Genomic DNA, 27,883 nt, shown 5'->3' with positions numbered 1-27,883 from the left:
CACAAATATATTCAAAGTGGACTTAGACTATGTTCAAGATAATTAGAGTTTAACTTAATCAAATTATTCGCTAAACTCCCACTCAAAAAGTACATCTCTCTAGTCATTTGAGTGGTTCATGATCCACTTACACTAGCTCAAGTCCGATCATCACGTGAGTTGAGTATAGTTTCAGTGGTAAGCATCCGTATGCTAATCATATCATCTATATGATTCATGATCGACCTTTCGGTCTCATTTGTTCCGAGGCCATGTCTACACATGCTAGGCTTGTCAAGCTTAACCCGAGTGTTCCGCGTGCGCAACTGTTTTGCACCCGTTGTATGTGAACGTTCAGTCTATCACACCCGATCATCACGTGGTGTCTCGAAACGACGAACTATAGCAACGGTGCACAGTCAGGGAGAACACAATTTCGTCTTGAAATTTTAGTGAGAGATCACCTCATAATGCTACCGTCGTTCTAAGAAAAATAAGGTGCATAAAAGGATTAACATCACATGCAATTCATAAGTGACATGATATGGCCATCATCACGTGCTTCCTGATCTTCATCACCAAAGCACCGGCACGATCCTCTTGTCACCGGCGCCACGCCATGATCTCCATCAACGTGTTGCCATCGGGGTTGTCGTGCTACTCATGCTATTACTACTAAAGCTACATCCTAGCAAAATAGTAAACGCATCTGCAAGCACAAACGTTAGTATAAAGACAACCCTATGGCTCCTGCCGGTTGCCGTACCATCGACGTGCAAGTCGATATTTCTATTACAACATGATCATCTCATACATCCAATATATCACATCACATCATTGGCCATATCACATCACAAGCATACCCTGCAAAAACAAGTTAGACGTCCTCTAATTTTGTTGTTGCATGTTTTCCGTGGTGACCAAGGGTATCTAGTAGGATCGCATCTTACTTACGCAAACACCACAACGAAGATATATGAGTTGCTATTTAACCTCATCCAAGGACCTCCTCGGTCAAATCCGATTCAACTAAAGTTGGAGAAACCGACACTTGCCAGTCATCTTTGAGCAACGGAGTTACTCGTAACAATGAAACCAGTCTCTCGTAAGCGTACGAGTAATGTCGGTCCAAGCCGCTTCAATCCAACAATACCGCGGAATCAAGAAAATACTAAGGAGGGCAGCAAAACGCACATCACCGCCCACAAAAACTTTTGTGTTCTACTCGAGAAGACATCTACGCATGAACCTAGCTCATGATGCCACTGTTGGGGAACGTCGCATGGGAAACAAAAAATTTCCTACGCGCACGAAGACCTATCATGGTAATGTCCATCTACGAGAGGGGATGAGTGATCTACGTACCCTTGTAGATCGTACAGCAGAAGCGTTAGTGAACGCGGTGTTGGAATTATGCCCTAGAGGCAATAATAAATATAGTTATTATTATAATTCCTGTATCAAGATAATCGTTTATTATCCATGCTATAATTGTATTGAATGAAGACTCATTTACATGTGTGGATACATAGACAAAACACCGTCCCTAGCAAGCCTCTAGTTGGCTAGCCAGTTGATCAAAGATAGTCAGTGTCTTCTGATTATGAACAAGGTGTTGTTGCTTGATAACTGGATCACGTCATTAGGAGAATCACGTGATGGACTAGACCCAAACTAATAGACGTAGCATGTTGATCGTGTCATTTTGTTGCTACTGTTTTCTGCGTGTCAAGTATTTATTCCTATGACCATGAGATCATATAAATCACTGACACCGGAGGAATGCTTTGTGTGTATCAAACGTCGCAACGTAACTGGGTGACTATAAAGATGCTCTACAGGTATCTCCGAAGGTGTTAGTTGAGTTAGTATGGATCAAGACTGGGATTTGTCACTCCGTGTAAACGGAGAGGTATCTCGGGGCCCACTCGGTAATACAACATCACACACAAGCCTTGCAAGCAATGTAACTTAGTGTAAGTTGCGGGATCTTGTATTACGGAACGAGTAAAGAGACTTGCCGATAAACGAGATTGAAATAGGTATACGGATACTGACGATCGAATCTCGGGCAAGTAACATACCGAAGGACAAAGGGAATGACATACGGGATTATATGAATCCTTGGCACTGAGGTTCAAACGATAAGATCTTCGTAGAATATGTAGGATCCAATATGGGCATCCAGGTCCCGCTATTGGATATTGACCGAGGAGTCTCTCGGGTCATGTCTACATAGTTCTCGAACCCGCAGGGTCTGCACACTTAAGGTTCGACGTTGTTTTATGCGTATTTGAGTTATATGGTTGGTTACCGAATGTTGTTCGGAGTCCCGGATGAGATCACGGACGTCACGAGGGTTTCCGGAATAGTCCGGAAACGAAGATTGATATATAGGATGACCTCATTTGATTACCGGAAGGTTTTTGGAGTTACCGGGAATGTACCGGGAATGACGAATGGGTTCCGGGAGTTCACCGGGGGGGGGGGGGGGGAACCCACCCCGGGGAAGCCCATAGGCCTTGAGGGTGGCACACCAGTCCTTAGTGGGCTGGTGGGACAGCCCAAAAGGGCTCTATGCGCCAAGGAAAATAAAAAAAAGAGGAAAGAAAAAAAAAAGGAGGAGGTGGGAAGGAAGGGGGACTCCCTCCCACCAAACCAAGTCCAACTCGGTTTGGGGGGGGGAGTCCTCCCCCCTTGGACTCGGCCGACCCCCTTGGCGCTCCTTGAGCCCCAAGGCAAGGACCCCTCCCTCCCACCTATATATACGGAGGTTTTAGGGCTGATTTGAGACGACTTTTCCACGGCAGCCCGACCACATCAGTCCCGCGAACAATCCCGCGATCAGTCCCACGATCTAGTACCGAACGGACGGCACCTCCGCGTTCAGCACACGTACAGCTCGACGATGATCTCGGCCTTCTTGATCCAGCAAGAGAGACGGAGAGGTAGAAGAGTTCTCCGGCAGCGTGACGGCGCTCCGGAGGTTGGTGATGACCTTGTCTCAGCAGGGCTCCGCCCAAGCTCCGCAGAAACGCGATCTAGAGGAAAAACCGTGGAGGTACGTGGTCGGGCTGCCGTGGGAAAGTCGTCTCAAATCAGCCCTAAAACCTCCGTATATATAGGTGGGAGGGAGGGGACCTTGCCTTGGGGCTCAAGGAGCCCCAAGGGGGTCGGCCGAGCCAAGGGGGGAAGGCTCCCCCCCAAACCGAGTTGGACTTGGTTTGGTGGGTGGGAGTCCTTCCCTTCCTTCCCACCTCCCTTTTTTTTCTTTCTCTTTGATTTTTATCTCTATAGCGCATAGGGCCCTTTTGGGCTGTCCCACCAGCCCACTAAGGGCTGGTGCGCCACGCTTATGGCCTATGGGCTTCCCCGGGGTGGGTTGCCCCCCCCGGTGAACTCCCGAAACCCATTCGTCATTCCCGGTACATTCCCGGTAACTCCGAAAACCTTCCGGTAATCAAATGAGGTCATCCTATATATCAATCTTCATTTCCGGACCATTCCGGAAACCCTCATGACGTCCGTGATCTCATCCGGGACTCCGAACAACATTCGGTAACCAACCATATAACTCAAATACGCATAAAACAACGTCGAACCTTAAGTGTGTAGACCCTGCGGGTTCGAGAACTATGTAGACATGACCCGAGAGACTCCTCGGTCAATATCCAATAGCGGGACCTGGATGCCCATATTGGATCCTACATATTCTACGAAGATCTTATCGTTTGAACCTCAGTGCCAAGGATTCATATAATCCCGTATGTCATTCCCTTTGTCCTTCGGTATGTTACTTGCTCGAGATTTGATCGTCAGTATCCGTATACCTATTTCAATCTCGTTTACCGGCAAGTCTCTTTACTCTTTCCGTAATACAAGATCGCGCAACTTACACTAAGTTACATTGCTTGCAAGGCTTGTGTGTGATGTTGTATTACCGAGTGGGCCCCGAGATACCTCTCCGTCACACGGAGTGACAAATCCCAGTCTTGATCCATACTAACTCAACTAACACCTTTGGAGATACCTGTAGAGCATCTTTATAGTCACCTAGTTACGTTGCGACGTTTGATACACACAAGGCATTCCTCCGGTGTCAGTGAGTTATATGATCTCATGGTCATAGGAATAAATACTTGACACGCAGAAAACAGTAGCAACAAAATAACACGATCAACATGCTACGTCTATTAGTTTGGGTCTAGTCCATCACGTGTTTCTCGTAATGACGTGATCCAGTTATCAAGCAACAACACCTTGTTCATAATCAGAAGACACTGACTATCTTTGATCAACTGGCCAGCCAACTAGAGGCTTGCTAGGGACGGTGTTTTGTCTATGTATCCACACATGTAAATGAGTCTTCATTCAATACAATTATAGCATGGATAATAAACGATTATCTTGATACAGGAATTATAATAATAACTATATTTATAATTGCCTCTAGGGCATAATTCCAACACCTTTATAGTCATCCAGTTACGTTGTGACGTTTCATACACACAAGGCATGCCTCTGGTGTCAGGGAGTTGCATGATCTCATGGTCATAGGAACAGATACTTAACATGCAGAAAACAATAGCAATAAACTGACACGATCATATGCTACGTTCATAGTTTGAGTCTTGTCCATCACATCATTCTCCTAATGATGTGATCCCATTATCAAATGACATCTCATGTCTATGGCGAGGAAACCTTGACCACCTTTGATTAACGAGCCAGTCCTTCAAAGGCTCACTAGGGATAGTGTGTTGTCTATTTATCCATACATGTATTTTAATTTCCAATCAATACCTTCAGCAGAACAAGGAAATATAATAATAACCATTATCATGAGCAAAGAAATATAATAATAACCAATTTATTATTACCTCTAGGGCATATTTCCAACAACAAGAAGGGGGGGAACAATGCTCCTCCTTCTTGTTGACTTTTCTTCCCCTTGGCCCCGCCGCCGTCTCTGTCTCCTCCATCGACTTTTTACGGGGCATGTGGAGATCCCCCTCATCTCCAAATCTTCCAAGTCTTTCCTTGCCTTCGCCTCATCTTTGGTCTTCCCCGGCAGGTTCAAGAGTGTGCCAAGCAAGCTCTCGAGGACATTCTTCGTGATATGCATTTTATCAAGGCAACGAGGCGTGACGTGATTGGGCGAGTACTCCAAGTCCCAGAAAACAAACCTCGCTTTCCATACCTTCAGCAGCAGCTCCGACGCCATTTCCATCTTTTCCGGTGCGGGGCATTATTCCCAGTTATTCAACAACTTGTTGATTTCGGCACCACTCCTCTTACGTGGAGGTCCTCGATGCTCAGCCAAACCATTGAATAGATATCCATGTTTTCTGCACGGGTCATCCTTTTCTAGCCATCTACGATGCCCCATGTACACGATTTACCTAGACCCGCCTTTTGTTGACTTAAGCTGCTCGGGCGTTGTATCATCCATGCACCTCGTGCATCCGCAGTATCGTGGCACACCTCGCGTGAGGTGTACCCGTAACTGAGATAGTCGTGCACCGTCGTGATCAGCGCAGCTCTCATATAGAAATGATCTCTTGTGCTGGCTTCCCATGTCTTGACCATCGATTTTGATAGCGTGTCTAGCTCCTCTTTCAAAAGCCCCATATACATGTTATTATTATTTCCCGGTTGTTTCGACCCTTGAATCAGCATTCTCATGTGTATACTTTTGTCTTCATGCACTTCCATGGGGGAGGTTATACATCCATACAAAGACGGGCCACGTGTTGTGGTTGGTGCTCTGGTTTCCAAACGGATTCATGCCATCAGTACCCGCACCAAGCACGATGTTCCTTGCATCTTCTCCAAAAAATCCATATCCAGTGTTGAATGCTCTCCACTAGCTAGCATCTACAAGGTGTGTCAACTTCGGATCATCTCCATCATCAGGCTTCTTCCTCTCCACGTGCCAGAGCATGAGCTTTGCTTCCTTAGGATCTACGAAATACCAATGCAGATGGGGAGTGATCGGAAAGTAACATACAACTTTCTGAGCAGCTTTCTTTCATGCCATCTTGAATCGAGAAGCATTGCACACTGGACACGTTGTTTTCTGTGCGTGCTCCCCCCGATAAATGATGCAATCATTGATGCATGCGTGGTATCTAATGTGCGGCAGATCAAGAGGACAAACGATTTTCTTGGCCTCGTCGACACTAGTAAGACACAGGTTTCCCGGGAAAAACTTTATTATGTAGATACTTCAAATTCTCATCGAGGCTTTTTTTTGTCCATTTGTTTTTGGCCTTCCTCTTTACAAGTTCGAGCGTAAAACTCAACCAGGTAACCTCGGGATCGCAACCGTCATATAATGGAGTCTTCGAGTCTACTTTAAGTTGCGCCACCTTAGCCTCCTCTATAGAAGAAACTCTGTCGCTAGTCGTACTCTTGTAGCGTCGAAGACTACGGCATGTTCGTCGCCTCTTCTCTGCCATGTCCGGACTCTACTTCTTTGCCGTGTATGGACTCCGCCCCACCGTCGTGTTTGGAATCTTCTTTGCCAACATGTCCGGACTCTTCCACGCCGCCGTGTTCGGACTCTTCCACGCCGCTGTGTCCGGCGCCATCGTCTTCGTGTTATCGGTCATCTCTTCGTCTAATCCCATGTCATTATTCCCTGCCATGTGGACGTCCTGATCATCATGTTCACTTATCCACCGAGTATAGCCATCCATGAAACCGTTGATCAGCAAGTGGGCCGTCAAACTATCACCATCAAAAGGGTCCAAAATTACCTCTTCTTTACATCTTGTACATGGACATCTAATCCCGGTCTTTTTATTTGCATACCTGTCCATCACCACGTATTGCAAGTATCGCTCCACCTTCGTTCCACTCACCTTCATGACTGTACGGTATAACAAACATGAGGGTGATAAACAAAATGCATGCATGTATCGAAGTCATATAAAAATTTAGCATGACCTTGCTTACCTATCAAGTTTGCTCGAAATTCGCCGAAACAGAAAGAAATCGACATTTCGGCAAAACATAAGCAACTCACGGGGCATGTCATTCACACAAATCCCTTCATATCGCAAACACACATATTCCCATTATTGAAATGCACAACTTTTTACTCACCTATATCCGGAGAGAGATTGTGTACGGCTAAATAAATAGTTAGATCTAGTTGTTGTGATCTAGCTAACAAGTGGAGAGGGAGAGAGATGACCTAGCTAGCTAGATCTATATGTATGGAAGGAGGGAGAGCCAAATAAATGTGAAAGGTAGAGCTAGAAAAGGCCATTTATGGAGGAGAATTAAGGGGGAGGGGGCATTAATGGAGAGAGAAGAGAGGTAGAAGGAAGAGATAAGAAGGGAAACAATGCTGGAGAAGTAAGTTAGAGAGAGGAGATGAGAAAGGAGGGGAGAGGGATAAGGGGGAGGAAGGGGGAGAGAGGGGGTGTGGGTGAAAAGCTCCCACTAACCACGCGTAGCAGTAGCGCTTTTTCTAGAGCAGCGCTACTGCTAAGTGGGGCCCAATAGTAGTATCTCTGATTCCCCAAGAGCGCTACTGCTATTTAACTTAGCAGTAGCGCTATTCACAAGCGCACACTGCTACTACTGTTACCGTCAGTGGGCTCGTTGGGCCCCGTTTAGTAGTAGCGCTTTTTACATATCCAGCGCTACTACTAAGTCCTTAGCAGTAGCGCTTGGCAGAGCCAGCGCTACTGCTAAGTAGCAGCTGCACGTGCTATATTCCAATGCTACTAATATGGTGCCGCCTATATGGTTTTTCCTACTACTGATACTATGTTTGCTGGAATATTCACGTAGAGATCGAATGACGCAGAGATGAACAACAACGTCAAATATGTAAACACTATTTATAATCTTTTTTGATGATCTAATATATATACAACTAATATATTTATATTGAACTCCTTGTTTAAAGATTGAACAAATGCGGTAGAAGCTCCTACCACTAGCAATTCAAGAGGAAATTGCGGGATTTTTCCTTAATGTGGTCATACATGAAAGCGAAAAATACCATTACATGTAATGATCTCCAAATTGTATATGAGAAATTATATATACTAAATTATATATATGTATGTATGGTTGTACAAGAAATAATATTTTATATGCATCAACGTGTACAGTATGTACTAGCATAAAATATGTTTGAACAGAAAAAGAATTGAATGAAAAACAAAAAAGAAAAAGAAAAAATAAACCTTAAACCCTACACCCTAAAACCCTAAACCCCCAAGAAAAAAACACAATATCTTTAGTCCCGCCAACCGAGACTAAAGATTCTAAGCCCCGCCGCACGTTCGCGGCCATGTGGAGGAACTTTAGTCCGGAAATATGGCAAACTAGAACTAAACGGTCGGGTATGACCCTTTAATCCTCACCCTTTAGTCCGCTTGATGATCCTGGACTAAAGTCCATTCCCAACCGGGACTAAAACCCCTTTCTATAATGAGCACCTTTGTGATTTCTTCACTGGCTACAGTATTCTGTCACTCCCGTACATCACCAACGACACTTCAGAGTTGTGCTTACCCAACTCTTCATCAGCTAAAGGCCCATATACACGCCGTGCCATTGTGCAACTAATCAGTATTTCTAGGACTCTTCTCCATCACCGAAGATGGTGCAAAACATTTAGGCGATTAGATGTGATTGATTGTTGTGAAGAAGGAATAGTGAAACAAACAGGTCTAAATATGATGCATTAGCTCGTCCCCAGGTAACTAATGATCATATATATAATATTTGCCAACATAAAGTGTATAGCTTTTGGCAAAGTACCAACTGTCTTTTAAAAAATGTACTCACCCCGTCACGGTTTAGAAGGCACGCTTGGAAAATCTCCGGGACCAAGGTAGTCACTGATTGGTTGTGAGTTGTAGTAGGTGTAGATGCTAATGCGCCTAATCAACTGAGAAAATAGTAGTACTAATGTGTGAGCAGCAAATTAGGAGGACGCATGCATAAGTAGCACTATTACCAATTAATAGTAGTAATTGCTTTCGCGTCTTAAACTTTGTCTATTTTGGAAACGCACGCAAGTTTAACTGTGCCTTCTAAACCGTGACGAAGGAAGTATATGTAATAGGAACTTTTTAAATAGCATTTAATAATGGATATTTTCAGATAATTTTATAACTCTCTATATAAGTATCGTGATACACTTGGTTTTGCACAGTTTGAGATTACCAGAAAGGTGACGCATGCAAAAAAAATCAGTAGTTATTTAGCAAGTGTGGCTACAATAGGAGTACCATTAATGAGTATAGACTGTCAACAGTTTGCATTTTTTGTCGCCTCTGGCTATCCTCTACTCATACTTTGGGAGGCATTAAAGTCTCAATCAACATCCGCTTGAACCTTCTGCATTTACTTAAATGGTAAGCAAGCACACATACCGTATTCTTCCTACCTTCTTCTTCCTCGTATGTCTTTGTTGATTCGAAACTAGCAACTCTTCTGTACTCTGTACGCCTTCCACACCTTCCATGGCACCAGATCCACTTAATAATGCTTCAAATTCTTACTATATGCTACTTCGAGAGTTGTTCTTACGTTTGGTCCTTGGTCTTCAAGTTGAGTCTTCCCTTTCCATGGAGATAATTGCCTTTTGGTTGTGGCTGCAACAAGGGAATGGCCAAGTTGGTTACCTTCAGCACATATACTCTTTCAATGACAACCATTTTCATGCGATTGTTTCTTCTGCAAAACGTTTTCTGGAACTTCTTCATTTCGGATTCGATGGTCGCGAGGCCAGATCTGTACCTAGAAGTGCCTTTCAGAGGCAAGCTATTGAAGGAATTTCTCTCTACTTCAATAATATCTGTTACGAGGCCTTAGAAGATCTCCGAGAAAGAATAGAGATGAATTTTGTCCATAATCAGATGACATACCTGCGCCAAAAATCCCATGGACAGTCCATGACTGATCGGGTTCCTATAAGCACGGTAAGATTAGAGTTAATGTTTAGTGATAAGATCAGATCTGTTCTAGTAGAAGGTTTTGCCCTTTTGTGATTTGCCTTATTATCTATGCAGATGACAGATCTATACCCAGAGGTCTATGGAGAATCCTCGAATGAACAGATTCCTAAAAGCACGGTGAGAGAAGTTCAAACCTGAAATAATGAAAGATCTGTTAATAATTTGTCAAGTATTTTCTACTCCTTCTCATTCACCAAATCATCTATGCAGAAACATCTTCTTACCAAGATAAAGGCTTTGTATGCTAACACTCCTAAGCATCACGGAGAAGGCACAAATTCTAGAAATATCCATGTTCAAACAAGTCAAATGCATCATGGAGAAGGCTCAAGTTCAAGAAACATCCATGCTCAAACATGTCATATGCTCCGACATGATACAAACGATGAAGTATATGATTATCAGTCAACCTCCCGTTTGGTGACATTGCTGGATAAGTTAAGCTTAAGAGAGAACCATAATGATGCAGTAAGAAAGTCATCGTCAATGATCATTCTTTGCATGTTCATTCGTTTATTTTTCCAATAAAACTTGATAGCTTTCATCCAAATACTTTCTGCAGTTCCTAACCTAAAGAGAAAATAATAATATATTTCTCTGCAGATCACGCAACACCAATCTGATGTTCCACCTGATGAGAGAACTTTGTTCGTGACATTTTCTAATGGCTACCCACTGACAAAAGATGAACTACATGATTTTTTCATGAGGTATGTCTATCGTTTCAGGTTTTAATACATATGTAAATTTACCATTATGTGTTTGGGGAGTTGTATGGTTATTGATAGCTGGTAATAAGCAGTGTATAACTTTTTGGGAGTGTTATATGTCATATGCCATCCCAACACTCCCAATCATCGCCCGTCATGGCGCTGTGACCGTTCACTCATACCATCCCACGATCGGGTCAAGGCGCCGCAATCCTAGCTAGCTACTGTCGAGTCGCAACTCGGTTATTGACGGACGGAACTGAAGAAATTTAGCTACTATTGAAACTGGAAATGTTCGACACCTAAAACCCTACTGGAACTGAAAATTGAAGTTTACCATGACAATCTCCCCCTAAACTGAAGGTTCTGGTGGCCAGATCGATCGCAGCTGCTGCAGTCGAACGCGCCCTAGAGGCTTCGTTAGCATGTCTCCGAGCTGCAATTCTATTGTCACATAGCTCGATCTTCTTCTTCTCTACACAATCTTTGATGAAGTGATATCTGAGCTCGATGTGCTTCGATCTGTAGTGCATCACATGGTTTTTGGCCAATGAAATTGCTGATTTGTTGTCCATCTTGAGTGTCACCACTTTTGCCCCTGTCTCTCTGAACTCGCTGAGCAGACCGGAGAGCCAGATCCGCTGGCAGGCCGCTGTGGTTGCGGCGACGTATGCCGATTCACACCTCAAGAGAGCCATGATTTTTTTGCTTCTGAGACTGCCAAGCCACCGCACCGCCACCTAGGAGGAATAGAGTGCCGATGGTGCTCTTGCGGTTGTCGATGTCGCCACCCAGATCACTGTCGTTGTACCCAACGAGTTGGGCATGGGTCTATCCCTTGGTGTACTTGCAACCTAGACGAAGCGTGCCGGTGATGTACCTTGGAATATGCTTGAAGGATGTGCGGAGTTCCTCCATCGACGCCTCCATGAAACGGGACACGTACCCGACCGAGAATGTCAAGTTAGGGCGTGTGTGCACCAGGTACCGCAAGCTCCCGACAATGTTGCGGTACCCAGTTTTTTTGTGTGCTCTCCCTTGACAACTTGAAACGCAGCTCCACAGGCGTGTCTCACGCTTTGCACCAAGGCATCCCGCTCTTCTTCATAAGTTTCGGCGCGTACGCGATCTGCGTGATGTTGATACCGCTCGCGCTTTGCTTCACCTCAATCTCTAGGTAGAAGCTCGGGAATCCCAAGTCAGACATCTTGAAAAGGTTCTGTATGTCACCTTTGAACTTGTCGATCTCGATGGCATCTGACCCGGTGATCACCAGGTAGTCCACGTACACGCTGACGATGAGGCGCGAGGTCGCTGTGCCTCGCGCGTACACGACGTGCTTTCACGGGCAGCAGGTGAAGCCCAGCTCCCCCAGGCAGGTGTCTAGCTTCGTGTTCGAGGTCATGGGTCCCTGCTTGAGCCCGTAGTAGGCCTTGTTCAGGCGCAGCACGAGGTGCTCCTTGCCGGCGATGACGAAGCCTGGCGGCTGTTGTACATATACTTCCTCCTCTAGCTCGTCATTCAGAAATGCGGACTTCACATCCATGTGATGCACAGCTGAGCCTGCGTTCACCACGAGCAACAGAAGCACTCGTATGGGCTCGAGGCGAGCCACCGATGACCTCGTCATAGTCGATCCTGTGCTGCTGGACGTACCCTTTTGCCACCAGCCGTGCCTTGTGCTTGATCACAGCCCCTTGCACGTCCTCCTTGATCTTGAAGACCCACTTCACGTGGATCGCATGGTGCCCCGGCGGGAGTGCGGCAAGGTGACACGTGTCAATTTCGTCGATCGAGGTCATCTCCTCGATCATGGATCACCATCCAGCTCGATTCCTGCTCCGCCTCCGTGAATGAGGATGTCTCCTCTGTGGCAGGAGATGCAGCTCCTCGTCGGGGTCCACCGCTCCCGCATCCAGCACACTTTCCATTGTGTGGAAGCGGTGCTCGCGTTTTGCGTAATGGGCCGCGTCGAGCATGACGCTAAAGGCCGGCGGCAACGAGATGAACTCCACACTAGTAGGGCTCGCTGGTGGCGGTGAGGCCGGAGCTGGTGTTGCTGTTGAGGATGGTTGAGAACTTGAGATGTTGGCAAAGGTGGCGGAGACGCACCCCCCACCCCCCCACCCCCCAAGGCGCTCCCCGACTACTGCTTGTTGCTAGGTGTTCGACCACAAATGTGTCAACGCCGCTAAAAGAGTTCACGTTGCTTCCCCTAGCTGACTAGCTCCTCGTCAAACACCGCGTCCCGGGTGACGTCAACACATTTTGTCGCTGGGTAATAGGCTCTGTAGCCCTTTGTCCCCTGCTCGTAGAGGACAAAGATCATAGGACGACTATGTTCGTAGAGCTTCTTCAGGCCGTGGCACGTGTCCCTGACGTGCATGATACACCCGAACGTGCGTAAGAAGTGCACGCTCGGTTTGCGCCCATGCCAGGATTCGAACTAGGGATGGGAACTGGGTCCCATTTAATCCCATTTAAACCCACTTATTATCTAGTAGTTCAAAATTTTGTTTTATTTTCGAAGAAAATGAACTATGAAGCTAGAAAAAGCTAAATAAATGAGACTTGTGGCTGCCACTTATTTACCATTTACATCCCTGATTCGAACGGCATCACGCCGTCCAGGCTCTTCGTGGGTGAGCGGTTCAGAAGGAAGACCGCTGTCGTCATCGCCTCGTCCCAGAACTCGCTAGGGAAACTCTTGGCCTCGAGCAAGCTCTCTGTTGTGGTGAGCCATTCCCACCACCACCCCGATGCGGCGTTATGTTGTGGTGAGTGCGATGCGGTGAGGTCTCAGCCGATGCATTACGCAGTGAAGGACCAGACATGAATTCGCCTCCGCGGTCCATGAGCAATATCCTGAGCGTGCGGTCCGACTCAAACTCGGCACCAGCTACACTTGCTTGATCGCCGTGTCCGTCTCGTCCTTGGAGGCGAGCAGCATGAGCCACATGTACCGTGTGGCGTCATCCACCAACAGGAGGAAGTACTTCTTCCTGCTGGGTGTCGTTGCCGGCATGGTCAGGCCGCAGAGGTCGCCGTGCACCAGCTCGAGTCGCTCATGTGCGCGGTACTTTGCCTGCTGCGCTAACGGCGACCGCGGCTGCTTTCAGGCCAGACAAGCGTCACATAGTTGATCCGCTTGCTCAATCTTAGGCATGTCGTGCACCATGCCCTGCCGCGCTAGCTTCCGTAGGGTCTCAAAAGTTCAGGTGCCCGTGGCATGCATGCCACGTCCACGCCGCGTTAGGTCCTCCATGAGCCGCAAGGCACACCAGCTGAGCGATTTACCTTGGCGAGAAGGGGGCGCTGCCAGTCGCGCACGCGTAGCACACCATCGTGGATCAGCGCCTGGCAGCCGCTCTCGTCAAGTTAGCCCAGGCTGATGATGTAGAACACCCCGGTGATCGCGTGATCCTCGTTGGTCTTGGAGACGAGGAGGATCGTCCCGCGTCCGCAGATGTTGACGAAGGAGCCGTCGCCGAACTTGACTATGCCGCCAATATAGGTGTCGAGGTCGCCGAACACCGAGTTATCCCCTGTCATGTGGGTCCAGGTACCAGACACCGTCACCCCACCACCCTCGTGCCCAAGGTTAACCTGGACCGAGTCCTCGACGAGGTGGACAGGTGTGGCGTCCACGTCGCCAGTGCTTTGGTCGAACATGCCGCAGACCTGGGCCATCGGCAGTCCAGGCTCGTCGTCCTCGCCGCCAGCTTGCACGAGGATTTCTTGCTCCTTGATCCTGGTTTTGCACTCTCGTGCCCAGTGCTCTTTTTTCTTGCAGTAACGACAGATGTCCTTGGAGTTGTCGCCGCTGCTGGTACCACGGCCGGTGCTCTGGCCGCTTCCACCTAGTCCACGGTCGCGTGCCCTGTCGCGCCCGCGACCACGTCCGTTGCTGCTAGATGAGCCCTCGCCCTCTCGCAGCTTTTGGCGCGCAAACCACTCCTTCTCCATGAGGAGCAGTCTCCCACTGTCGTCGCTTGAGGTGGGCGCCGTGTCCAGCTCGTATCTTTCATCGGCGGCCTTCAGTCACCCAATCAACTCCTCGAGCGTGAGGGTGTTGAGGTCAACCAACGTCTCGATTGCGAGTAAGTCAACCAACGACCGAGAGGAACTTCTGGACGACGAGGGGCTCTCCGATCTTGTCACCTAGTAACTCAAGTTGAGTGACCAGAGAGCGCAGGCGCATACCGAAATCATTGATGCTCTCGCCATCGTTGAACTTGGTCGCCTCGTACTGACGACGAAGTGACGTCGGCTTGGCCTCACGCACGCGGAACACTCCCAGACGCATCGTCTTGATCTTGCCACAGGCGTCCTTCGTCGTGGCCTTCACGGCGAGCGTGGACACCATCTCTTGCGGCACAGATCGCAGCAGGCACTCCATTGCCGTGCGATCCATCTCGCGCTCCGTGGTCCAGTCGTTGACAGCGACCCAGAGCTGGCGCTCCTGGGGCATGACCTGCATCACGAGGGCCCAGTCGGCATAGTTCGTGCGCGTCAGCACGGGCCAGGTCCCGCCGGTGTCGCGGATGACGCGTTGGTGAACAACCATGGTGCCGCCACTGCTCCCCGAATCTGTTGCGCCCTTCTTCGGGCTGCCGGGTCATGTCATCTTCACACGTGATCGAGCACTCTAGATGTGATGCCAATTGTCAGACAGACCCCGCCCTAGCGTAACTCCCGCAAGCACCGGAGCTGTGGAAGAAGGTGAACGAGAGAGAGAGAACAAAGAGTTTTGTGATGTGAATGTGATAATTGTGCAGCTTTTCTGTTCTCTCCTTTTATTCAGTTGTTGCAAACTCTATCAGAAGAAAGGAATAACGTAGCACGACCGGGTCGCGAGTGCTGCCATCCCAACACTCGCCACTCGTCGTCCATCATGGCGCCGTGACCGTTTTGTCATGGGATCCCACGATCGGGGTCAAGGCGCCGCTATCCTAGCTTGCTACTGCCGAGTAACAACTCGGTTATTTACTGACGAAACTGAAGAAATTGAGCTACTGTCGAAACTGAAACTGTTCGACACCTAAAACCCTGCTGGAACTGAAAACTGAAGTCTACCCTGACAAAAATATGTGAGATACAGGAGAAATGGGACAGGCTGTGCGAGAGATAACATAGGAGAGATAGGTATAGAGAGAGAAAAGTGAAGGAAGAAGAGACACTATGCTGTTTCTTAAGAGGGATATTGAGAGAATGCGGGGAGACAACAGGTGGGACAGAGGTAGTCATGCTATTCACGTTGGGTTAGCAGGCCATGGTTGAGATCTCAAGGAAGGGAATCTGTTGCGAACGGTATAGATAGCAGGTATTGCAGAGCTTGACCTTGAAAAAAAACGCTGTCAGAAACTTGGTGTGTGTAGGCAAGTAAGAGGGTGTGCTTGGATTCAAGGGACTAAAACTAGTCTGACTAAAACTTGTCTCTTTAAGAGGCTAAAGTTCCAAGCAACCGTGACTAAAGAGAGGTTAAAACTAGTCTTGAGGCTAAAATCTTTTAGTCAGGGGTACCCCTACTAAAATATGCATTAGTCCTCTCTCTCCTCATTTAACTCCTCCGACGAGCTCTGGATTGGAGGGTTTACAGGATAATAAATGCTCATTAACTTGATTTTAGTATCTTTAGTAGTTGGATCCAAGCATGGGTGAGGCTAGTAAGTTTTAGTCTGACTACTTTTAGTCATGGGACTAAAACGTATCAAGCACCCTCTAATTTAGGCCCTCGTCTATTTCAAAGGCGGCTAGATAATGCCGCATACTAATTCATCCAATCGCCGAAGAGGACCCCCTCCACTCTTGCGTTGGCTCGATGGGTATCATACCGTCGACGAGTAGACAAGCTCGCTAAGAGCATAGCACCAAGAATGGTGACAACGAAATAAAAAGGAGAGGAAATACAAAGGGTTGTTTTGCAAACAACAAAGCTAAGGCCACACGACACCTAGGGGTGTAGAGCAGCATCCCGCGAGAGCCCGTCATAGTACTTAGTTAGCACAAATTAAGCTAGAACCACCTTAGGCTGGCTACAACTAAGTCTGTCTAATCTTGAGTACGGAGCGGGACGGGTCGGGTGCCGCCTTACATCCCTACCGACACCACAGCTACCATTGACTGCCTCACAACCACACATCGACCCGCATAATAGGGGCAAAACGTTCCAAGGTCTACGCCTCCAACAAAGTAATGAGGTTGTAGCACCGCTCCGACAAACGGGGACAATGATTTTCATTGGGAAAGCGAGGAAGATGAGTGTGTAACCTCGACCAGGCCTCCTGGGAAGACATTGATGTCCAAGAATATCATCATTGTCGGTACTTACCACTATCACGAGGGCACGGCGACACCCATCCATCGAAAGGCCTACCATTGCACCCGCTAAAAGGAGCGAAGGGAACTGGTAGTCAAGATGGCACCCAAATCTAGGCATAGTAGATGGCCCGCAAACCACGAACAATTGCCAGGAAGACCACTTTGTTTCCTTAGCGGCCAACCATCACTCCAGTTTGCAATGCTCACCCTTAGGACACTATCGTGACCACCTTCCAGGGCCGCCACCATGGCTTCCAAAGCCCACATCTTTACGGCAAAAGTAGGAAGAAACTATATTGCCTTCACAACCAAGAGACCCAATGTCGATCAACAGATCTCCAAGTGTGGACCACCAGTTTGCAACAAAACCCCCCTTAGAACTATTTTATTGTCCTGGTCCAAGCACCAAAATACAACTTCCACATTGGGTGCATACTCACACACACTACTAGCTAGCAGCACAGAGGAAAGAGAGGTGCTCCATCCAAACTTCCAAAGTGAACCGCCCCATCATCGTGTCGCTAGAGCTCCAACCGCAAGAGGTGTCAAGTTATGATCCATAAAGCACCACTAGCAAACGAGGGTGTCGAAGGCGGCACTGGCTTTGGTCATCCGGAACGAGTATCTCATTGTCTCCCAACCACCAAACTTGGGTTCGCCACCCGCTCCTTTAACGGGGTGCACATGGAGAGCATCTCGATGTCGATGTCGTCAAGCTTTGTGAGATATCCGGCTGCCACTCAGCGAGGATCCGAGTTGGAGGGGAAAGTATTTGGTGGGATAGATTGGTCATCTACCATGGCACTCGATATGGAGCGACACGGGGTCATGAAACCATTTCCGCATAAGGTATATGTGCTGCATAATTAGTAGATAAATTTGGAAAAGTACAGATTTCATTTAATTTTGTGTTAAAAGGTAAGGCATTAATTTGTGACCAAACTCAATTCCCCGTGTGGCCCATGATGACTATTCCTCAAAAAGAAAAGAAGAGATGATAACATGGACATGGAGTATTTGAGCTCGAACTCTAAAGGGCACTTTCGTGATAACATAAGCTATGATGAATAGCCAATAAGCTTCCCCGTTACTGAAGTGGTGGAAGGTGAACTCTAAACTCATATGCTTTATCTCTTGTTGATTCTCATCCTTTCAAACCAAACAACTGATCTTGTATCTCACTCACCCTAAATTCCCATTCCTTGCGTTTAATAATCTCTAACTAAATAGATAGATGCATTCAAACTTTAGCTACTTTCACTGCGTAGGTAAAAATAATATATTTATATTTCCGTCAAGGGTAGTTAATTATATTGTACATCGTTGTGTCCTAGGAATACGATTATAGGAGTTTGTGGTGAATGATACCTAGGGATCTTATTGATGTCCAGAATGACATAGTTTTTCTCTTTTGAAATGGAGGTGAAATATTTCCCTCATCTCATCCATAAGTAAGAAATTTACATTATTTTCAAGTTAGCCGAAGCATGGCACATAAACATCTATCCTCAGTTCAACATGATCGACCTCCAATGCTTTGCACCCCCCCCCCCCCCCCCCAACCCACAACCGTGGCCTCCCTTTTTACCTTGCACAAAATGACACTATATATGGTTGAAAGATTCATAAAAAACCTCGCATTCCATCAATTCCTAATTTCCCACAAAGTAAACATAAGGAGAAAAGTGACCCACCTCCTAGTATTTTTGTTGATATTGATAAGAGAATATAACCAACCTTTGACTGACTTAAAGTAACCCCATTTGTCGAATTTGACATCAAATAATCCCAAACAACTCTTGTAGCACATTATAAGTCCGCCAGATCAACCTACACTTGAATAATAAATGTTTCGGCCACTCTGCCCCCCCCCCCCCCCTTACAAATTGAGATAAGTCATCCTTTACATTGTACTCTATGAGCTCCTTTCTTGCAAAATAAGAAAAGAATATCTTTTTCTCTTAGATGATAATATATTTTTCGAAAAAGCAGACTTCATTAACTAAACGCTTTATGGAAACTAGTCGAGCGGAATATACTAAGGATGTCGAGTACTCTACCGAAGTAGTAAGGTTCCAAACGATTTAATTCCCGTTGACTGACCCCAGTCAAAAACAATAATCAATGATGTGTTGCACAAAGGGCGCAAAACTTATCTTAATGTTCTTGATCCATGAATCATTCTCCGAAACATCTCTCTCGACTGTTAGGGCCCTATAAATGGAAATATCGAAAAAGGATAGCGCAATGTCTTCCCATTTGCACCACCAAGACAAGTTGCATGCCAAAAGGCCGCAATTTTACCATGTCTAATAGTGCTCGTGCTAACATCTTAGAAGAGGTCTATATCAAGGGCATCGCAAGGGCATCCCAACCCTACCCCCTATCCGGGTCTTCCCATAAAGGCGTGACCAACATAGACGGAAAAAATCTCCAGAATTTCTCTAGCTCAACAATGCCAATCCACCGGTAGACGGTGGTCGACAACGAGCTCCCACTTGATTTGTATTTCCCTCTCGACACCTTGTCGGACCTGCCCCACAGAAAAGCCTACTTCAACTTAACACAGTCTTTATGATTCCTTTACGAAAAACGAGAGGAGTAAGGATGTACATAACTTGTGAATTAGGGACTGATAACCTTTTTTTTTCTTTGCCATGACATGCAAGTTTTTAATAAGTTTGCACATGATTTTTTATACACTTTGCAAATGATGCACTGGCAGAGGTTAGTTTGCCAGTGAGATCGATGCACGAAGAACGTTAGTAGGCACTAAGATCTTTTGCACGTTGCTAACAAGACCGGTAACCTCATCAAAGCTTGCAACAGGTTGCTGTTATCTTCTTTGATAGGCACCACAATAATCGCCGTGGTATCCGCATAAAGAGAGGTGTGAATACATACACCCCGACCTCTTGATCTGTGGCGACCAATAGACGTCGCAAACCGAAAATCTACTAGTTAAAGTGGTCAGTTCGATAGTACATGATTGACATAAAAGACGGGAAAGGCTATAATAAAGAACAAAAAATGAATTTGAGGAGAAAATTTATCTACAATAGATTGAATTCATCGCATTATTTTGCTTATGTACGCCGTTGCCAACATCATTTCACTAATTTCTTCATTGTCAGGCACTATGGAGATATTGAAGAAATAAGTGTTGAGGAGCCAATCGAAAGGAGGCCACCTCTTTACGCACACGTTACATTTTACTCGCAGATGACACTCTTCCATGTCCTAGATGGGAATCGGAGAGTCAAGTTCATGATCAGGGGAAAACATCTATGGGCTCGACAGTATGTGCCAAAGAAGAAGAAGAAAACTGATGTCTTTATGACCAAAGCCTGATTTCATAAACATTCAAGAAAACGATATGCCAAGCATTCTGGAAGCATACTCGAATAGAATCTGCACTTGTAAGATTATTCTTGTGCATATCTAATTCTCGTGCTTTCTCCAACTTATTACACATTTGTGACCCAGATTTATGGACATTGTTCTGAACTTATAATGAATTACATTCTGAGGACTCAAATTTGTTTGTTAAGGATTATAAATTTGTATTATTGGTACGTATAATGGTGTTAAAATTTTAAATTTGTTCCTCGAATGCTATTTTAGTGTATGGTAAGTGGCCTCAAAATTTCATGGGTAGCTATCTATAGCTTTGAGTAAGTGAAAAGTAAAAAAAGTTAAACGTACATACCAATAAAGGTTGCATTGTTTGAAATGCCCTTCCTCTAAATAAGTATAAGTTCATAATGCACATAGCTAGAGAAAAAACTTTTGGACTGGTAGAGCAAATATTACCTATTAACACTATTTTAAAAACATGGGACTGAATGTCACGGAAATTTGTAGCTTAATATCATTTCTGGGCAGTACTGTGTGTGGCGTGCCGGCACGAACACTCGCACCGGTTGCAGCGCGGCCGTTAGATCTACGGGCCGCACCGTTAGATCTATCCATGCAGCAAAAAATTTCGATGCAGCATATTTCGGTTATGATGCAGCAACTTTTGTTCACGGTTGCAACAAAAATGTGGTTGTAGCCAAAATACATCAATGTGGTCATAGCAAAAAAACGACGTTGATAGATGCGTGGTACCAAAACAAAATGTGGGTTGTAGCAAAAACAATCCGATGAACTCGGGTTGTAACTGTGACGAACGTGTATGCAACTTTTTAGTGAATAGTTGCTGCAAAAAATGATACCGATTGTAGCAAAATTAACACAATTGTAGCAAAAATCAAACGTCGGTTGTAGCAAAAAAGTCCAACGAACTCAAGTTGCAATCAAACGTGGAATCAACTTTTTTAATGGACAAATTGTAGCAAAATGAGAAAGCAAATTTGAACATGGTTGCAACAAATCTGAATGAAAAAATATTGCATGCCTTGACCAACGAAGCGCGCGGGCCATGCGTGACCGGCCGAACGATTGGGCCGGTGCGCCGGATGGAAGCGTTTCCCTTTACTTATACATCATACTTTGTTGTCTAACTATATAACATAATGGAAATATCCTAGTTGATCCCTTTGATGTTCTTAGCGTATTTAATTTTACATGTTCTAACTTCATAAATTAACTATGAATTTATATGGTTAAATTCAGCAATCATGTTCCGTCCTCCCTATACTTGAAAAACTAAGGTTTCAAGGTACAACTCATAGTTGTTGATATGTTAATAGTATATGTACAGATTGTTCATAAATTCTTATTCATGAAAAACATATGTGCATGCATGATGACTGTTGTCGAAATTTATCTTCAAAAGAAAGATGTCAATGATTTGTATATGTGCACGCGCCTGACGATCCCCTTCTTGCAGCGACTTAGGATATTTTATGCTACCTCATGCATAAGTGTATTTGACGATCCACTTCAAAAGAAATTACATATTAACATGTATATATGCATACCGAAGTTCAATGCTTTAGGTATTTTATATGCTACATTTGTGGGCACAGACCCGACCTTGAGGACGCAGTAGTAGATACTTTCCGACGACGATACGTACACTCAAGCTAGCGCGGTCAATTCCTTCTGGTAATCGAGAGTATACGGTGACACACGCACGTACACCACAAGCACCTTGATTGATTCACCTAGAGTCACTTAAGTAGCAACGGACCAAGCAGCTGGATCGATTCCTTCGAGCCCTAGCTTGCACTATCCCACGATACGTACGTATACGCTAGGTGCCGATAGCGATTGACGAATTCGATCTCGCCGTTGCCGAGACACAAGCACACGGGACACCAGATTGGATTGCCACGGGAGAATGTCGCTCCCGTTATTTTTCTTGTATTGATCGCACGGCTCAGCAAAGTTGTGGTTTGGCAGAGGGTTAACATCAAAGTGCATAACATGTTCGGTCCTCTTCGGCCGACGGTGGCGGCGGCTACGGCGTCATTTCTTTCATGCAGGCTCCACCATGGTGTCCTTGGCTCTTCACACTGCACCTGGTGAAAACCTAATCCTCGGGAGCTGGCGGCGACTATCAATGTCGTGCCCTTCTTAAAAGCATCGTTTTGGAGGCCATGCTTCGTCACTGTCCCGCTTCAATTCTCGGTGGCTAGGTCTCGGGAGGTCCTCGTCGGCCTTAAATAGTTTCTTTTGTCCCATCTGTAGTGTGTTTGATGGTTGATTGGGTACTGTTGCGGTGCATCGACATCCTTGTATCTTACCTTGAGTGTGTGTTGTGTGGGGTGGTGGGGCGTTGTATCCAGTTGTATCTCGATATATACTAACTAACCTACGACACCTAGCAATCGTACTCGACAATGTCTTCTAAGCCAACACGGACTGGTGCATAACATACACGGAACCGTACACGGTTACATCTAGTCGTGTTTAACTCCAACATACATTTTCTAACAAATGCAGTGGCGTATAATGAACCTTGATGTACTGCATAATTACTGCTGCATTTTCTAACAAATGCCAATGAAATATATATATATATATATATATACTCTCTCTCCTTTTTGAATTTTGAGTAATACTAGGCACATTTCTTTTATTTATCTGCTCCCTCTCTGCATTTCCATCTTGAGGGATATGGGATACCTGTTTGTGTTGGAAATATGCCCTAGTCGCAATAATAAATTCGTTATTATTATATTTCTTTATTCATGATAATCGTTTATTATCCATGTTGGAATTGTATTGATTGTAAACTCAAATACATGTGTGGATATATAGACAACACACTGTCCCTAGTGAGCCTCTAGTTGACTAGCTCGTTGATCAAAGATGGTCAAGGTTTCCTGACCATACACAAGTGTTGTCACTTGATAACGGGTTCACATTATTGGAAGAATGATGTGATTGACAAGACCCACAACTATGAACGTGCATTTGATCGTATGAGTTTATTGCTACTGTTTTCTGCATGTCAATATATATGTTCCTATGACCATGAGATCATGCAACTCCCGAACACCAGAGGAATACCTTGTGGGTTATCAAACAGTCTGTTGGGTTGGCATGGATCAAGACTACGATTTGTCACTCCATGTGACGGAGAGGTATCTCGGGGCCCACTCGGTGATACAAGATCACAACAAGCCTTGCTAGCAATGTGACTAAGGAGTTAGTTACCGGATCTTGTATTACGGAACGAGTAAAGGGACTTGCGATAACAAGATTGAACTAGGTACAGACATACCGACGATCGAATCTCGGGCAAGTAACATACCGAAGGACAAAGGGAACAACATACAGGATGAACTGAATCCTTGACATAGAGGTTCAACCGATATAGATCTTCGTAGAATATGTGGGAGCCAATAGGGACATCCAGGTCCCGCTATTGGTTATTGACCGAAGAGTGTCTCAGGTCATGTCTGCATAGTTCTCGAACCCGCAGGGTCTGCACACTTAAGGTTCGGTGATGTTTTGGTATAATTGAGTTATATTTGTTGGTGACCGAAGGTTGTTTGGAGTCCCGGATGAGATCCAGGACGTCACGAGGAGATCCGGAATGGTTCGGAGGTAAGGAATGATATATAGGAAGTCCTGTTTTGGTCACCGGAAAAGTTTCGGGCTCATCGGTAGTGTACCGGGAGTGTCGGGAGGGGTGCCGGGGACCATCAGGAGGGGTGTCACGTCCCAAGGGGCCTCATGGGCTGTGGAAATTGATAAACCAGCCCCTAGTGGGCTGGAATAAGTTCCCACTAAGGCCCATTAGATTTGAGAAGGAAAAAACACAAGGTGGAAAAAGTTTCCAAGTGGGAAGGAGGAATCTTACTCCAAATAGGATTGAAGGAGGACTCCTCCTCTCCTCCTTGCGCAAGGGAAGAGATGGCTGCCCTAGGGCGCATCCCTCTCCCTCCTCTCCTCCTATATATACTAAGGGTTTTGAGGGTTTTAGATACAATAGAAAATAGCCACGTGCTGCCCTCTGTCTCTAGATCTGTTTCTCCTCTAGTTTCAGCGGTGCTTAGGCGAAGCCTTGCTGGAATAGCACCACCACTGGTACCACGACGCCGCCGTGCTGGAGAACTTATCTACCTCTCCGCCCCCTCTTGCTGGATCAAGAAGGTGGAGATCGTCATCGAGTTGTATGTGTGCTGAACGCGGAGGTGCCATCCGTTCGACACTACATCGGGAAGGATCGTGATGGGATCGCGGGACGGATCGTGATGAGATCGCGGGACGGGCTGCGATCTGGATCACGAAGATGTTCCACTACATCAACCGCGTTTATTAACACTTCCACTTAGCGATCTACAAGGGTATGTGGATCCGATCTCCCTCTCATAGATGATCATCACCATGATAGGTCTTCGTGTGCGTAGGAATTTTTTTGTTACCCATGCAACGTTCCCCAATAGTGGCATCATGAGGTAGATTCCTGTGTAGATGATATCTCGAGGAGAACACAAAAGAGTTTGTGGGCGTTGATGTTCAATTTGCTGCCCTCTTTAGTCTTTTCTTGATTCGGCGGTATTGTTGGATTGAAGCGGCCCGGACCAGCCTTGCTCGTACGCTTATGAGAGACCGGTTTCATCGACTGACATGCAACTTGTTGCATAAAGATGAGTGGCGGGTGTCTGTTTCTTCAACTTTAGTTGAATCGGATTGGACCGAGGCGGTCATTGGAGAAGGTTAAATAGAAATTTGCATATCACCGTTGTGGCTTTACGTAAGTAAGATGCGATCATACTAGATACCCATAGCAGCCACGTAAACACATGCAACAACAAATTGGAGGACTTCTAACTTGTTTTTGCATGGTATGCATGTGATGTGATATGGCCAATGACATGATATGATATATTGGATGTATGAGATGATCATGTTGTAATAGTTAAATATCGACTTGCACGTCGATGCTACGGCAACCGACAGGAGCCATAGGATTGTCTTTAAACTAACGTTTGTGCTTGCAGATGTGTTTACTATATTGCTAGGTAGTAGCTTTAGTAGTAACTAGAAGTGTGACCCGCGCATTTGCTCGGCTAGGTGCACATATAATATTAAATGGTATTTTGTATGTGTCACTGAAATTGGTTCATCTATAACATGGCTTTGGTATGTTTATAACAAAATAATTTCGAGAGTGGCGTTTCGGCTCGCGGGTGCATCTGCACCCGCGCCGACGGAAAAAATCAAAACAAATTAAAAAAATCCAATTTTTTTGTGTGGTAGATATTTTGATGCGTAAGGTTCGCTTCAAATTTTTAGTTGTTTGGACATTTGAGCATCTCTCGGCAAAAAAAGCAAATTAGGGTCTGTGAAAAAGGTGTACTGTTCACGATTTTTTTGATCGATTTGTCTTTTTTGCCGAGCGTTGTTCAGATGTCGAAACAACTAAAAATATGGAGCGAATATCCCGCATCAAAATATCTACCACACAAAAAAAAATTAGAATTTTTTGAATTTATTTAGTATTTGTTTTGATTTTTTTTCGTGAGAGGGAGTAGATGAGCATGGACTCACAAACAAATTTTCCAATAATTTCTTACGTATTAAAGTCATGAAATATAAATAGTTTTCTGTAAGAAAATCAAAATTATAGCTTGGGGTCTAATATGTTTTAACTGGTGTTGTGGTTCATGCATTTTAAAGTTTCCTACATTATAGAGAATTAGTTTATAATATACTTAGATGAAGTTGATTTTCAAAGTTGCACCACTTTGAAAAACTCGTAGCAACCGTAACGTTTTTATGGACAATCATCTTACATTTCCTTGGTAAGATGTTTTCCTCGTTAAAAAAATCATATATGATGGTGACGATTACTTTTCTTATTATACCATTGATAGAATCATCCAGGTATATTCGTAGAGAAAATAATATGTTGACGGATCCGTGGCACATGGATTATTTTTGTAGTGGATCGATGAGGGAGATAAGACGACGGCATGAGATAGTTTAAAGGAGCAGCACATAGTTCAACGATTAGGAGAGAAATAGAGTCTGACATGCGGAGAAATTATATTTCTACATGGGAGTCTATATGTTGGAAAGATCCACCGGTAAATCATAGCCCTCACAAATCGGACCCATCTTTCATCACGATTTGGAGTAGTTAAGGCAGACTAAGTTTTTTTTTCTATTGACCTGGACGGGAAACTAATGTAGACGTTTACAGGTGATATGCTATTGTGTGTCCCACAAAAACAATAGACTTCATATAGGGAAGGCTGACTATGGTCGTGCTTGTTTATGTCCAATGATTAACCTGCACTAGTGGAAAACGGGCCTTTGGCCGGGACCCTTTAGTCCCGGCCTGCCTCTGGGCCGGGTCTAAAGGCCCGGCCACGTCGCCCCAATTCTCAATGCCTCCCTCGAGGTTTTAGACCCGGCCCGTAAGGAGCCTTTAGTCCCGATTCGTGTCCCAAACCGGGACTAAGGGCTACGCGGCGGGCAGTGGTGGTGGCAACCGTTCGTATCCCCCTTTAGTCCCGGTTGGTGGCTCAACCCGGGACTAAAGGCCTAACACGTGGCCTGCCGTAGTGGTGGCAACCGTTGGTATACCTTTTTAGTCCCGGTTGGTGGCTCAACCCGGGACTAAAGGCCCAAATGGTTTGCATCCCGCGTCGTTTCGGGCGATGAAAAGCACGAACCGAAGCACAGTCGCCATTTCTCTGTTTCTTCTTCTCTCTCGCTCTTCCTCTGTGTTGTTCTCCTCTCTTCTTCCCTTCTCTTCTTCCACCATGCCAACAAGCTTTCAAAAGGTGCTCGCACATGGCACGACCATGCTCGATGTCGTGTACACGAACGAGAGCAGGGAGGTGCCGTTTTTTCTTGAACAGTTGAAGGAAAAATGGCTTGACGTCGCAATGGATCATGAGAAGTTCTTGGGGCTTGATCTGGAGTACACGGCCGATCAATGCGGTGTTGCCGTCATCCAACTATGCTTCGCACGCCATGTCATGATCTTCCAATGGGCGAGGTAAGTTTTGAGGCTTTCTTTGACCCAAGATAATGACATTGTAAGTTTATTTGTTTCAATCATAGTTGGTTCCCTTCAAATAGTTGTAGTGAAACAATTTTGATTAGTTGAAGGGGAACACAATATAATTGGAATAGTGTTCCATAATCTGAAAAATCGTATTAGAATCAACTAGTGTTTAATATGTTCCATTGGAATCATAGTTGGTTCCCTTCAAATAGTTGTAGTGAAACAATTTTGATTAGTTGAAGGGGAACACAATCTGATTGGAATAGTGTTCCATAATCTGAAAAATCGTATTAGAATCAACTAGTGTTTAATATGTTCCATTGGAATCATAGTTGGTTCGCTTCAAATAGTTGTAGTGAAACAATTTTGATTAGTTGAAGGGAACACAATCTGATTGGAATAGTGTTCCACAATCTGAAAATTTTGATTGGTTCAATATGTTCCATTGAAATCATAGTTGTAGT

The 27,883-nt window shown here is 45.4% G+C and overlaps 1 protein-coding gene across 2 annotated transcripts; it reads left to right on the top strand.

The window, feature by feature from the left end:
• Positions 1-9,250: 9,250 nt before the first annotated feature.
• On the top strand, positions 9,251-20,564 carry LOC123407011. 2 transcript variants are annotated; one of them, XM_045100138.1, is made up of 6 exons: positions 9,251-9,365; positions 9,562-9,932; positions 10,023-10,085; positions 10,179-10,436; positions 10,572-10,678; positions 20,134-20,562. In XM_045100138.1, the coding sequence occupies exons 2-6, from the start codon at positions 9,579-9,581 to the stop codon at positions 20,348-20,350; spliced, it is 999 nt and encodes a 332-aa protein (XP_044956073.1). In that variant the 5' UTR covers positions 9,251-9,365; positions 9,562-9,578; the 3' UTR covers positions 20,351-20,562. The 2 variants fall into 2 exon arrangements, with proteins under 2 accessions (XP_044956073.1, XP_044956006.1); XM_045100071.1 differs by lacking the exon at positions 9,251-9,365 and having other exon boundaries at positions 9,372-9,932; positions 20,134-20,564.
• The last annotated feature ends 7,319 nt before the right edge of the window (positions 20,565-27,883 follow it).

Source organism: Hordeum vulgare, chromosome 1H, assembly GCF_904849725.1.
Source record: "Hordeum vulgare subsp. vulgare chromosome 1H, MorexV3_pseudomolecules_assembly, whole genome shotgun sequence".
Taxonomy (NCBI): Eukaryota; Viridiplantae; Streptophyta; class Magnoliopsida; order Poales; family Poaceae; genus Hordeum; species Hordeum vulgare.
This window is presented reverse-complemented; position numbering and strand designations above follow the sequence as displayed.

What these genes read in the sequence shown, in the direction of transcription:
- LOC123407011 (XM_045100071.1), top strand. Translation starts at nt 9,474, where the DNA reads ATGGCACCAGATCCACTTAATAATGCTTCAAATTCTTACTATATGCTA. An exon ending in GAGAGAACCATAATGATGCA is followed by an intron (nt 10,437 to 10,571) that starts GTAAGAAAGTCA and finishes ATTTCTCTGCAG; the next exon opens with ATCACGCAACACCAATCTGA. An exon ending in CTACATGATTTTTTCATGAG is followed by an intron (nt 10,679 to 20,133) that starts GTATGTCTATCG and finishes CTTCATTGTCAG; the next exon opens with GCACTATGGAGATATTGAAG.